Raw genomic sequence first — 13965 nt, 5'->3', positions numbered from 1 at the left:
CAAGCTATAAAAATGTGCCACAAAAAGCAAGGCTTTCCCCTAAGAGATTTCAAATGACTCTGCTGTGAATCCCAAATTTGCTTAAATACAAGAATTATGATATAAATCAAATTATATTTTGCTTAGAAGTAACTTCCTATAAATCTGAAAAACCTAACTCAGGTATCTTGAATCACATATGCCCTATGCTGATGGGGCATTTCAAGGAAGTAAGTTTGGGTAAAAAAGGAACTTTTCTCCTCTAACTTTCCACTTATTTTCTGTCAGCTCTATTAGTCCTTGACATTATTTTTTATTCTTTTTATTTGATGTATTTTAAAAAACCCACAAGGGGACCAGAGCAATAATATAGTGGGTAAGTTTGCCTTGCATACAGCTGACCAGGGCTCAATCCCCGACATCCCATATAGTCCCCTGAGCCTGTTAGGAGCAATTTATGAGCACAGAGCCAGCCAGGAGCAACCCATGAAGGCTGCTGGGTATGGCCCCCTCCCCAAAGAATAAAAAACAAAATTTAACCCACAAAATGAATTAAGTGTTTATTTTCCAGTGTTTATTTCAATATAAACAAGGGACAATGACAATAAAATGCTACCTATGTTTTTTAAAAGTCATACTTAATGAGATTCTTAGTAGATCATCATAAAAACTGAACAGACATGCTAAAGTCATTTTGTTATCACTTAAATGCTCTCCAATAAAACAGTCATAGGGCATAAAAGCCCTATGAGTTTTTTTACATTTTCACATTTATTTTCATGAGAGCACCAAGCTGCCTAGGAAACAGATGTGATACAGCAGCAAGACCCATTTATTTTCTCTGCTCATTTTTTCATGAGACTCTAATACGAATTGAACTGTATGAATAAATCAATTTTAAAGAATCCCAGACCTTTCAAGAAAGGGGTGGGGGAATGGTTCCTAAGAGATTTCAATGCCAAATGCCAGAGTAAGATACTTTAATGGTCCTTTCCTGTCTACCTCAAACTGACACTGACATCACTGACCCCTCTATCTCATATCTCACCTGTAATCATAGCCATTGATGAGAGTCTCTACAACAGAGCCTCGCCTACCCTATTTCTATTCACTTCCTGCTATTCCTCTTTTATTCCATGATGGACTCATTTACCATCCCTGAACCTTTCTCCTCAGTCTCTGAGCGGGCCAACCCATTCTACCTTTGTCCAACAAAAGTCTATAAATCCAAGTTGAAAGACATACAAAAACTAAAACCATTCAAATAGATTACCATCTGATAATACATGGGAAATTTCATTAATTTTCATGAATGATTATTGTCACAATGTAGGAAAAAAGGTATATATGTTTGGTATGTAGCAAGTTATACCGAACATAAATCAACTTAATATGTAGATGGACTGGAACAATAGCACAGCAAGGAAGGCTCTTGCCTTGCATGTGCCCGACTTCGATCCCTGGCTTCCCATATGGTCACCCAAGCACCACCAGGAATGACCCCTGAGTACAGAGCCAGAGCCAGAAATAACCCCTGAGCACCACCAGGTGTGGCACCCTCCATAAAAAAGCAGAGATTATTCAGGCAATAGGGTCATGTCTAAAATATAATGCCAAGTGTATAACTTCATGTAGAGTTTTAAGTACATAAGCAGGAGAAGATAAACAATTAATGATTGCTTAACAATTCCACCAGCTAAATGGAAAATTATTTCTCCCAACTCCAACACATTCAATAAATGGATAAATGAATGATAAATATTCTCAAACATTAACTTAAGATAATTTGGTGCTGACAAGATTTACAAGTACAGGGCATAGAAAACTCATGTCAAAATGGGAAAGAATATACATGAGAGTAAAGGGATATCCTAGTTTAAATATCTTTAAGTGAACATAAGAAGGGAAGCCCCATGACAAAGTAAAACTATCTCCAGACAAAGGAAAAAATTCAGTTTCTTAAAAGACTCTGAAAGACTGCATGAGTAAAAATTCTCTTATAGGTTATATGGTAGGTGCAAAATAGTCAAATCAAGCTTACATTCATCCACACATATAAGTTAGAACTGGCAGCAAGCTCCATTTTCTCACAATGTAAGTGGTATCTGCAGTCAGACCCAAGGACTGAATTTCACATGCACATTAGTGAGCACACAAAATATAAAAAGCATTTTGATGGTCACTAGCATAACTTAAAGAATCTAAAGGTAACAAACAGAAAACTATCCTAATGAAAAAAAAAATCATAAACTCTTTCCTAACAGCCATCTTAAATAACATATATTTAGAAACTACATCCAGATGCCAATTTATACAATAGGCAAAACATCTAGTAGAACAGGGTTACAACTTAAAATTATATGGCAAAATTAAACATGGGCTCTGGAAATAATAAAACATCAGAAATAAGATCTTAAAAAAATCAGATTTCAAATGACTAAGAGCTCAAAAAAACTCTTGGGTCTCTGACAAGTTTAAAGTAGCCCATCTTACCCATACTATATGTACATAATAGAAACTTCCCATCTGTCTTGCTTCACAGTGACACAAACACAAAGAGCTTAAATAATACACATCATTTGGCTCATGTGCAACAAAATAAAGCCATTAAATGAGCATCCCATGAGATCAGTTGGCCCTAAAACTAAAGAGGAATTAGCCGCATGCCACAAAGACAGGAATGATTCACTTTAGGTCGCCATCTCCTTCTCCATCTCCCTGGATGGACTTTTTGATGCGGAGCAACATGGTAGTAAGCCACTGATCCAAACGAGATATGGAGTCAAATTCCTTCACCTAGTTTAAGGGAAAAGGAACAGGAATTATTCCATGCAAATAAATAAAACTACGAACAATTGTTACCCACAGTTGTTTCTAGAAACAGTGATAATCTTTCCGCTTTCTTCATTACAATTTTTTGTTTGTTTTATGGGCCACACATGGTGATGCTCAGGGGTTACTCCTGGCTTTGCACTCAGAAATAGCTCCTGGCTTGGGGGCCCATATGAGACACCACAGTCCGTCTTCGGTCAGCCACGTGCAAGGCAAACACCCTATCGCTGTGCCACCACTCTGGCCCCTTCATTACAATTTTCTTATATACTTTAGGTTGTCAGAATAATGAGGTATTTTTTTAAAATAATTTCTCTATTAAGCACCGTGGTTACAAAAATCTTCGTAGTTGGGTTTCAGTCATCGTATGTACACCACCCTTCACCAGTGTAACTTTCCTGCTAATTATTAATGAGCATTACTGGGGAAGGCACACCCAGCTGTGTTCAGGGGTGGCTCCTGACTCTGTACTCAGAAATCATTCCTGGTGGGCTCAGGGAACCACATGAGATGCTAGGGATTGAACCCAGGTCGGTGGCATGCAAGGCAAACATCCTATGCACAGAACTATTGCTCTGGCACCCATTAGAATAGTGTCAAAGTCCAAAACTCTATTTGGGGTCTGGAAAGATAATACAGGGACTATGATGCATGATTTGCACATAGTAATCCCCAAGCACTGCATGCCCCCTTCAAACAAAGCTAAGTACAGCACTGAAATCCCTGAATACCACTGGGGTAGCCCAGGAAACTCCTGGCAAGAGCAGACCACTTGGGAGACCTCCAACCCACAAAGAAACACAAAAAATAGGGGAGTTTTTTTGTTTGTTTGTTTTTACTATCCTGTGCTGGGATAAGCACAGTTCTTATGCATATGTGTGTCAAAAATTTCTAACAACTTTATAATTGAATGACAATTAATGTAACATAAAAATCAGGCCCTTTAGAAAAATTAGAAACATGGAAAATACTACAATAATCATTGTAAAGAAAAAACACCCATACTTGCACATAATGTATGAAAGCAGAATTACCTTAACTCATTTCTTTTTTTTTTTTTTTTTTTTTTTTTTGTGGTTTTTGGGTCACACCCGGCAGTGCTCAGGGGTTACTCCTGGCTCCATGCTCAGAAATTGCTCCTAGCAGGCACGGGGGACCATATGGGACGCTGGGATTCGAACCGATGACCTCTTGCATGAAAGGCAAACGCCTTACCTCCATGCTATCTCTCCAGCCCCTTAACTCATTTCTATACATAATCAAAGAATAGAATTTTAATAAAATAAAAATAGCTTAGCAAAAGTAGAAAGGGAAAACAGGATAAATATATTCATGGAGGATACTTAGAAATATCCTTGATTCTAAACAAAAGAGGGAAAAACAAAAACAATGAACACAAAGAAAAATGTCTTCCATATATTTCATAAGAATACAAAAAACTCTATTTGGTCTTATTGTTAAATAGTATATAATGGACATAATTTTATATTTTCTAACTTATGCATCAGATTATTTTCAAACAAAAAAAATCTTCAAACAACAAATTATAGTACTTTTTTTTTTTTTGGCTTTTAGGACACACCTGGTGGTGCTCAGGGGTTACTCCTGGCTCTGCGCTCAGAAATTACTCCTAACAAGGGGCCAGAGAGATAGTACAGCAGTAGGGCATTTGCCTTGCACGCAGCCAACCCAGGACGAACAGTGGTTCAAATCCCAGCATCCCATATGGTCCCCTGAGCATGCCAGGAGTGATTTCTGAGAGAAGAGCCAGGAGTAAACCAAATGCCACCAGGTGAAACGCCCCCCCCCCCCCACCCAAAAAAAAGGAATAATAAAGAAATTACTCCTAACAGCCTCATAAGACCAAATGTGATGCCGGGAATTGAATCAAGGTCAGCTGTGTGAAAGGCAAACACCCTACCCGCTGTGTTATCCCTGTGGTTCCTAGAATAAGAGTATTACATACTCTTAAATTTGCCTTATAGCTAACTTGCAAATGATAAAGGCTGTAAAGATTGTGGGATATATAAAACAACCTTAGCAAAATACAAATTAGATATAATAGGTTCATAATCAATAAACACTCAGCATTTATGTAATGAAAAAAGAAAAGTGGGCCCGGAGAGATAGCACAGTGGCATTTGCCTTGCAAGCAGCCGATCCAGGACCAAAGGTCCTGCCTGCCAGGAGCTATTTCTGAGGAGTAACCCCTGAGTGGTTGTGGCCCAAAAACCAAAAAAAAGAAAAAAGGAAAAAAAAAAAGAAAAGTAACATAGATCTTTAAAACTTGTAATATAACTATAAAGGACTTGCAATTCACAATGGTCTCAATTAAAAAAAATCAAAAACAAACAAAAAACAACTTGTAATATATCCCAAAGGCAACTTACTGCTTCAGTGTAAGCTTCGCTGTTCTGCTCTTCATGAGCCTCTAGAAGTTTCTAGAAACATAAATGTGGAAAAACTGAGTTAACTGAAAAGTTACATAATCTATAAATAGATATTTTAAGTCTTAATATCATACTAATAGATACTGCTAAATATTAAATATAAATATAAAGTTGAAGAAATATTAGAATATAAATCAAGAATTAACCCAAGTCAGAAATAAAATTTTGTTCTAAGTTGTCTTTTCAGAAAGCAACAAGCAGCATTTGAAATACATCTTACAGAAGTAGGAAACGGTTCCTAATCAGCAGACTTCAAGAAATTAAATTGTAACTTTATAACCAACCTCCCAAACAACAAATTTTTTTTCTTCTGTTATAATATCACTTACTTTCAATAATTTACATTCTCTTGAATCAGTAAATGCTGGAAACATTTCTTCGTATTTCTCAAGAGCAAGCTGAGGAAAAAATTCTCTTGTTAAAATTTATCTCTGAACAAGGAAAAAAAAGGTTTAAATATTTTATTATCTCAAGAATGATATACATCCCACTTAACTGTTAAAGAAGTATGCTTTTACCTTCCGATTCAGAAGACCTATTAATTTTGAATTTTCAAACTTCATTAATGCTTTTAGGAAAGGGAATGTGACTCAGTGGCAGAGACATGTCTTGAAGTCTGAGGCCCTAAATTCACTCAATCCTCAGCACCACAAAAATAAGTAAAATGGGAATACAAAGTTAAAAAATAAACTAGCATCAAAATCAATTTTTCTTTTTGGGCTACATCTGGCAGTGCTCACGGGTTATTCCTGGTTCTGCACTCAGAAATCACTACTGGCTGGCTCGAGGGACTCTTTGTTGGGGATTAAACCTGGATTGTTGGCTGTGTGCAAGGCACACACCCTCCCCACTGTGATATCACTCTGGCCCCCAAATCAATTTTCCTTATAGTTACTGTGGGAAATACCAAGTGAACTAATTCTAAAAACTCACAAATGAGTATTGTTTTCATCTACAAGAATGGGGTTTTCCCCGACAAAATCCAGATTTCATATAAAACAATTAGGCCACTAATCAAGATTAGAAGACAGTTTTCATTTTGCTCTTCTGATTCCAGACACTGACATCAAGATGCCTAAATCTCATGCCTTTTATCTCTGTTTTTACTGTTTTTCTTTTTTCTCTTTTTTTTTTTTAAAACCAATCTCCATTCCAATTCCATTTAAGGATTTTAAAAGTATGGATTTCTTTTACATCTCTTCTTTTGTCCCCTACTTTTCTTTAAAGCAAACTATTGAAGCAAACATAGCTAGCAGAAAACTAGGTAGTTGAGAGAACAGTTCTGGCAGCTGGTCCAGGAATACAGGTGGAACAGATATCTACTGTGATCTTTTTTTTTAATGTGACCAGTTTGGTCTTGTTAGTATAAATGTGTCCCAAAACAACTGGTATCAAAAATAAAATAGTACCCAAAGCCTGTTTTCACAGCTCACTAGTAGGGGAAAACAAGGACTGGACTCTAAAAAAACTTACCTTGGCGTTCAACTCATCTACTATGAAATGACAGAGGGCAGCTTTAAAGAAGTAATCCTTTGCACTATACTTCAACAAAGGATTGTCCATAGTGTTTGCCCCAACCTAGACACAAAAAGTACAGTTAGATTTCTCTCTCACACCCCTCTCTCATCACTGTGCTTTGCACTATTGTTCATGGAGGAGTGCCTTGTGTGTCTCTTTCTCCCCGTTCAGTGCCCAGCTCTTGTCCACAGTAATCATATATGTATTTCCCAGGCAAGCATAGTAGTGACGTTTTTCTATAAAATTATTTTATTAAAGCACTGTCATTTACAAAGTTATTCAGTTGAGTTTTAAATATGCAATGTTCCAGCACCATTCAATCCTACCACCAGTCAGCCTCCCTTTTCCCAAGTTCCTTTCTGTAAACATGCGCCCTCCCAGTGTGTCATCTTGACAGGCACATTTTTTGGTTTGGTTTTTTTTAAACTTTGGGTCTCATAATTTTATTAATGTAGACTCTGTGGTTTGGATATTTAGCTCTATCCTTCCTAACATCATCAATGTACTTGAATACCCTTGACACAGTGTCCCCCATTATCTCACATCTGTCTTTCTCTGCTGCCTCTCTATTTCTTTCCCTTTCCTCACTACCCTTTGGGGCCAAAGATAATCTGGGAAACCCCTCTTTAAGACATTGCATTCTGGGGGGCCGGGCGGTGGCGCTGGAGGTAAGGTGCCTGCCTTACCTGGGCTAGCCTTGGAAGGACCGCGGTTCGATCCCCCGGCATCCCATATGGTCCCCCAAGCCAGGAGCGACTTCTGAGCGCATAGCCAGGAGTAACCCCTGAGCGTCACCGGGTGTGGCCCAAAAACAAAAAAAAAAGACATTGCATTCTGGGACCAGAGCAATAGTACAGTGAATAGACTGCTTGCCTTGTCTGATCCCTAAGCACTACCAGGAGTCATTCCTGAGTGTAGAACCAGAAGTAAGCCCTGAGAAAAGCCAGATGTAGCCCAAAAATAAATTTTAAAAAAATAATACACTGCATTCCTCAGTTAAATACAATATTAATTGATATCCTATATTCCTGTTTTTATCTACTTCATTTAAGTCTCTTCCAGTCCCATCCACCTTACAGCAAATGGCAAGAATTCACTATTCCTTATAGCTATATAGTATTCCAGTGTGTGTGTGTGTGTGTGTGTGTGTGTGTGTGTGTGTGTGTGTGTGTGTGTGTGTGTGTACGTACTTTCCTCAAAGTCCTTTATAGATTAAGGTCTGATCAAGGTACTTGATCCACTTTAAGTTGATTTTTATGTAAAGTATGAGTTACTGATCCAGTTTTAATTTCTTACATGTAGTTATCCATTTGTTGGAGACTGTTTTAATTCCATTTTATGTTCTCGGATTCTTCGTCAAAAATTAGGGTTTGTCACTGGACTTTCTATTCTGACCCACTGGTCAGAGAGTATCTTTATTCCACACTGTTTTGACCACTCTGGCTTTGTAATATAGCTTCAAGGTAAGTAATGGGACTGTCTCCCAGTTTCTTATTTTTCAGTATAGTTTTAGCTATTCAGGGTGCTTTATAATTGCAAACTTTATAATAGTTAGATTTAATAATAACTATAATATTCTAAGTTCTAGAAGATGTCAGGATTTGGATAGGGATTGCACTGAGTCTATATCGTAGTTGGGTAAGATGATCATTTTGATAACATTGATTTTTTCCAATCCACAAGTATGGAGTGTTTTCCCAATTCCTTAGGACTTCTTCAATTTCTTAAGTGTTTTGAAGTATTTGTGCTATATGGCTCTTGCCTCTTTTATTGATTCCTACTTGATGTTTCTGAACACTATTTTAAATGGGATAGACTCTTCAATCTCTTTCTCCTCTGATTCATTATTTGTACCAAAGAATGCAACCCAATTTTATATATTAAATTTGTAACCAACCACTTTGCTGTGTTGGTTTGTTGCTACTAGCTTTTTTATGAACTCTTTAGGCTCTTAAATGTTTATCATCATGTCATCTGCAAAGAGAGACAATTTAACTTCCTCTTTTCCAATTTGTATTCCTTTGATTTCCTTCCTTCAATACTTTCCTTCTTCTATACTTTGGAAGAGTTTAAGGACCAATGACAATAAATCCTTTCCGAAGTTTGTTTTTTTTTTGTTTTGTTTTGTTTTGGTTTTTGGTTTTTGGGCCACACCTGGCGGTGCTCAGGGGTTTCTCCTGGCTGTGCTCAGAAATCACTCCTAGCAGGCACAGGGGACCATATAGGATGCCGGGATTCAAATCACCGTCGGTCCTGAGTCAGCCACTTGCAAGGCAAACACCCTACCGCTGTGATATCTCTCTGGCCCCCCTTTCTGAAGATTTTATAAAACTCACCTGTAAACCCACTTGGGCCAGGACTTTTATTCTTGGGGAGATTCTTAATTATTGTTCCATTTTCTATTTCCTTGCTTGTGATCAGTCTATTCAGGCTATCTATATTTTCCTTGTTCTCTTTTGGGAGAGTATATATTTCAAGAAATAAGTCCTTTTTTCTTGGTTCTCTAGCTTAGCACAGTAAGAAAGCTCTGAATGTCTTGGATTTCTGGAGGTTCTGTGGAATTTCCTCCTTTCATTTCTGATCTAATTTATTTGAGCATTTTCTCTTTTTTTTCCCTCATGAGTCTTGCCAACAGTATGTCTATCTTATTTATTCTTCTGAAGAACCGGCTCCTGGTTTCATTGGCTCTTTGTATTGCTTTGTTGGTTTTTTTATATCATTGATATCTGCTCTGGGTTTCTTCTAATATTGTTTGGGTTCATTTGTTGTTGATTCTCCAGATATTTAAGGCGTGTGTTTAAATTGTTAATTTTTATCTTTTTCTTCTTTACTTATATAAGCCTGTATCATTATGAATTTCTCCCTATTTATTACTTTTGCTGTGTCCCAGAGTCTGGTAACTTGTTTCTTCATTATCATTAATCTCAAGAAATCTTTCAACTTATTCAATATTTTTCCCTTCTTATTATTAAGCAGCATATTGTTCAGACATCAGGTATTAGTTTCTCCATGGTAAAACAAAACAAAACAAAAAGATTCATAGCAAAATTCTGAAAGATACAAAGAATTAGTGGAAATTTTGGAAGTGGGGAATTTAGTAAATGATTTTATTTAAAAAAATAATATATATATATATATATATATATATATATATATATATATATATATATATATGCTTTTCTGCCCAAGTCAGCCAAGAAGACACCATCAAACACAATTTCCAGGGCCTAAACCCAGTAAGGGCCCCACCCAATAAGGAGACTTATAAAGGACTGCTGCCATGCTCCCTGTCTGCTTTTCTGAGCATTACTGGGTGTGGCCCCAAAACCAAAAAAAATTAAAAATAAAAAAATAAGAAATATGAAGTATGATAAGGAAACTCAGCTCCTTGCCAAACTCCTAATTTACATCTGAGGCTAGCAAACAGGAACTACTTTAAGATGTTAAAATTAACCTTCTCTTTTTTTAACTTAGGACTCTTACTTGATATATGTCTGTTCATCAGATCTCCATGTCACTCTAGCTAGGTGAATTCTTTGTAAATCAAACTATGTTTACTGATATGTTTCTGTTAACTAGAAGATATTTGTGCTTTGCAAATGTGAGCATTCTTTTCATACCATAGAAAAAACTGATTGACAAAATACCCCATTTATACCCCTAAATCCTTCATATTAAAATTTAGAACACTGTTCGCCCATTTTGTGGCCCTCTCATTTCTTCATATTCCGCCTTTTTTTTTTTTGATTTTTCAGGCCACACCCATTTGATGCTCAGGGGTTACTCCTGGCTATGTGCTCAGAAATTGACCCTGGCTTGGGGGGACTATATGGGATGCCGGGGGATCGAACCATGGTCCTTTCCTTGGCTAGCGCTTGCAAGGCAGACACCTTACCTCTAGCACCACCTTGCCAGCCCCATATTTCGCCATTTGTGTCACCCACTCTCCTCCAGGGAACTCAAAGAAGTTCTCTAATGCAACTGAAAAGCCAAAACTAGTTGTTTGTGTCACCCACTCTCCTCAAGGGAACTCAAAGAAGATCTTTAACACAACTGAAATGCCAAAGCTATAGTAGCAAAATAGAGTTGCAAAATATGTGATGTAAAACTAACAGAAAACAAAGAGAAATAATACAAATCTACAATATGGTTGTCAACTTCAAATTCTCAGCAATAACAGGAACTGAAATTACATCAACTAAGTTCTCTACCTGTACAAAATAAAACTAAATATCAGCAAAAAGAAGGTAAAACAGCCAGCTCTAAAAAGTATATAAAACACTTCTAAATAAATAATTCATGGAAAAAATTTGAAAAAAAAAAAACCCACAATTGTTAAAGCAATGTGAAGAGACGGTGATAAAAGAATATCCTCAAATCAAAAAAAAAAAAAAAAGAAAGAAAAAAAATCAACAGGCTAAGCTTCCATCTTAACTTTCTAGATAAACAGTAATAAAATTAAAAGATAGGTAGACAGACGTAAGAGAATAGAAATGAATAAAACTAAAATAAAAGAAAAATACCAAGTTTTACCAAAAAGAATTTTTTTTTTGGTTTTTGGGCCACTCCCAGTGACACTCAGGGGTTACTCCTGGCTATGTGCTCAGAAATTGCTCCTGGCTTGGGGAATCATATGGGGCGCCACAGGATTGAACTGCGGTCTGTTCTAGGCTAGCGTTGGCAAAGAGACAACCTACTGCTTGCACCACCACTCTGGCCCCGTTTTACCAAATCTTAATTTGTACTAATCGTTTGCAAATTCTTAGACTTGCCCGTGGATCTTAGTAGGCAATCTTAACTAAGCCTTTAACTAGAATATCTTCTGAAAGACAGGACATTCTGGTACAAAATCAATCTATGGAGAAACTAGAGAATGTAGTTAAGTAAAAGAATATTAACCACATCTACATTGAGAATTAGTTCTGGTGAGCTTCCTCTTTTGACAATACCCTCTGTGTTTTTCATGTACTGTGGCTGGGAGAAGACAACTGCAAGCTCCATACTTTAAACTGCCTTTGACCTTTGTGTCTTTCCATGAACAATTTTAAGCTATGTATTTTCTTCTACAACAAATCTTAGCTATACTGTATAACAAATTTCATTGAGTTCCGTAAGCCTTTCTAAAGAACTATAGAATCTGAACCTATTCTCAGAAATCCCATAATTTGCAGTAAAAAATAGGATTTACCCAAAGAATGTAAGATTATTTCAACTCATTAATCAATGAAAACACCATATTAATAAATATAGGACAAAAGTTACAATCATCTCAACTGATTCAGGAAATGCAAAATCTAACACTGTTCAATAATTTAAAAAATCATTCAGCAAGCTAGAAAGAAGTAAAATTTCTCAAACTCATAAAAATGCCTTCTAAAACATACAGACACTAACCCTTCACATCCACTACCCTAAAAAGATAAAGCAATCCTTGGGAAAAAGAAGATGGAAGGCATCAAATTCCCCAACTTCAAACTGTACTACAAAGCAGGAAAAACAGATCAATGTAATTAGTTGGAATTTCCTGAAATGATCCTCAGGTATACAATCAGTTCATATTTGAAAAAGCAAAAAATATGAAGTGGAGCAAGGATAGCTCCAACAAGTAGTGCTGGGAAAACTTGTCAGCTATTTGGAAAAAAAATTAACTCATACCTCTTTCTTATACCATGTACAAAAGTCAAACCAAAATGGATTAAAGGCCTTAATATCAGATGTGAATGCATGAAGTATATGGAGAAAAACTCAGGCAGAACTCTCCATGGTACTGAATCTAAAGGCATCTTCAATCAACAAATGGAAATAAAGACAAACAAATTTGACTACATTAAATTAAGACGCTTCTGCACCTCAAAGAAAATGACCAGGATGAAGACAGCCCATGAACTAGAAAAATTATTTATCAACACTCATTTGTTAAGGGATTAACATCAATGGTATGTATATAAGACACTGGTACAACTTTTTTTTTTTTTGGTCTTTGGACCACACCCAGCATTTGCTCCTGGCAGACTCAGGTGACCATATGGGATGCTGGGGATCGAACCCGGGATCAAACCTGAGTCCATCCTGGGTCAGCTGCATGCAAAGTAAACACCTTACTACTGTGCTATCACTCGAGCCCAAAAAAAACCTTTATAACAAAATCAATTTTCACAAAAAAAAAAAAAAAAACGGGATGAAGAGATGAACAGAATTTTCCTTAAAGAAAAACAAATGACCAAAAAGGCACATAAAAAATTGGTCTGCATTACAAATCATCAGGGAGCTGCAAATCAAAGCAGCAATGAGATATCATTTCACACCACAGATCTAAAAAAAAGTTAATTCACTGAGAAAGAGAGAAAACGGTTTTCAGGAATTGGGAGAAAGTTTTAGAGAGAAGATAATGAAAAAGCTTTGGATTTAAGCAGTGGGATGTTTTATACATTTTTGACTATATTAAACTCCACTGATTGGTACTCCTAAAATAAAAGAAACATGTGAGAATTATATCTTAGTTAAAAAAGAAAAAATTTTAAAAACAATAGAGTCTGAAGTAAAAGCAGAAAAAGCCTCACCTGCTCATAGATCTCAATGGCTTTCTGATATTGTTCAAGCTGGGCAGCATATGCTGCTACCTTCAGCAAACACTTGTTAGCTGAACTGAAATTAAGAACAGAGTAAATATAATTCCAAGAGGGAAAATTAAAAACATCCTACATACATCGATCTGAAACAGTTCAATATGCCCCAAATATAGAAAATGTATGTCTTTTTATCACAATAACAAACTTACTTCAGTATATTAAGAAAAGTAATACTTGCCTGTTGGATTCTTCTCCTTTATAATAATCAGCTGATTGTTCATAATGGGCAATGGCCTGGAAACATACACATTTTTAATTCAACCTTTTTCTTAAGACTATACTTTAAGACTACATTTTCAGTTAGTTTTTTCCTATAAATCATCCTATCCCAACAGCAAAACTCCTAAGAGAATACAAACATGCATTCACCCATAAAAAATGTCTTCTTGCCATCTCTCATGGCAAATGCCCAGCTACACATTTCCCTACCTACACTGTAGTTAGGGGTAGCAGTGTGAGTACTCCTTTACAGTGGATATAAGCAGACATGCTATGCTGTAAGCCATTCCACACTTTGTCATCTGACTGTATATACTTCTTTAGGCCTTCCTTGTCTT

At 36.5% G+C, this 13965-nt stretch overlaps 1 protein-coding gene across 1 annotated transcript in view; it reads right to left on the bottom strand.

Moving 5' to 3' along the window:
• Positions 1-2232: 2232 nt before the first annotated feature.
• Positions 2233-13965, bottom strand: part of NAPB (NSF attachment protein beta) — a 54260-nt gene continuing 42527 nt past the window's right edge. Inside the window, exons 6-11 of the mRNA XM_049775255.1 lie at positions 13587-13642; positions 13340-13424; positions 6735-6839; positions 5591-5659; positions 5202-5252; positions 2233-2775 (exon numbers count right to left, since the gene is read on the bottom strand). Of these exons, the coding sequence (XP_049631212.1) occupies positions 2665-2775; positions 5202-5252; positions 5591-5659; positions 6735-6839; positions 13340-13424; positions 13587-13642 (477 nt within the window). The 3' untranslated portion in view covers positions 2233-2664. The remainder of the gene's footprint in view (positions 2776-5201; positions 5253-5590; positions 5660-6734; positions 6840-13339; positions 13425-13586; positions 13643-13965) is intronic.

Source organism: Suncus etruscus, chromosome 6 (genome assembly GCF_024139225.1).
Source record: "Suncus etruscus isolate mSunEtr1 chromosome 6, mSunEtr1.pri.cur, whole genome shotgun sequence".
In the NCBI taxonomy this organism is placed as follows: Eukaryota; Metazoa; Chordata; class Mammalia; order Eulipotyphla; family Soricidae; genus Suncus; species Suncus etruscus.
Note: the sequence above shows the minus strand (reverse complement) of the source record. Positions and strands in the feature narration are given on the sequence as shown.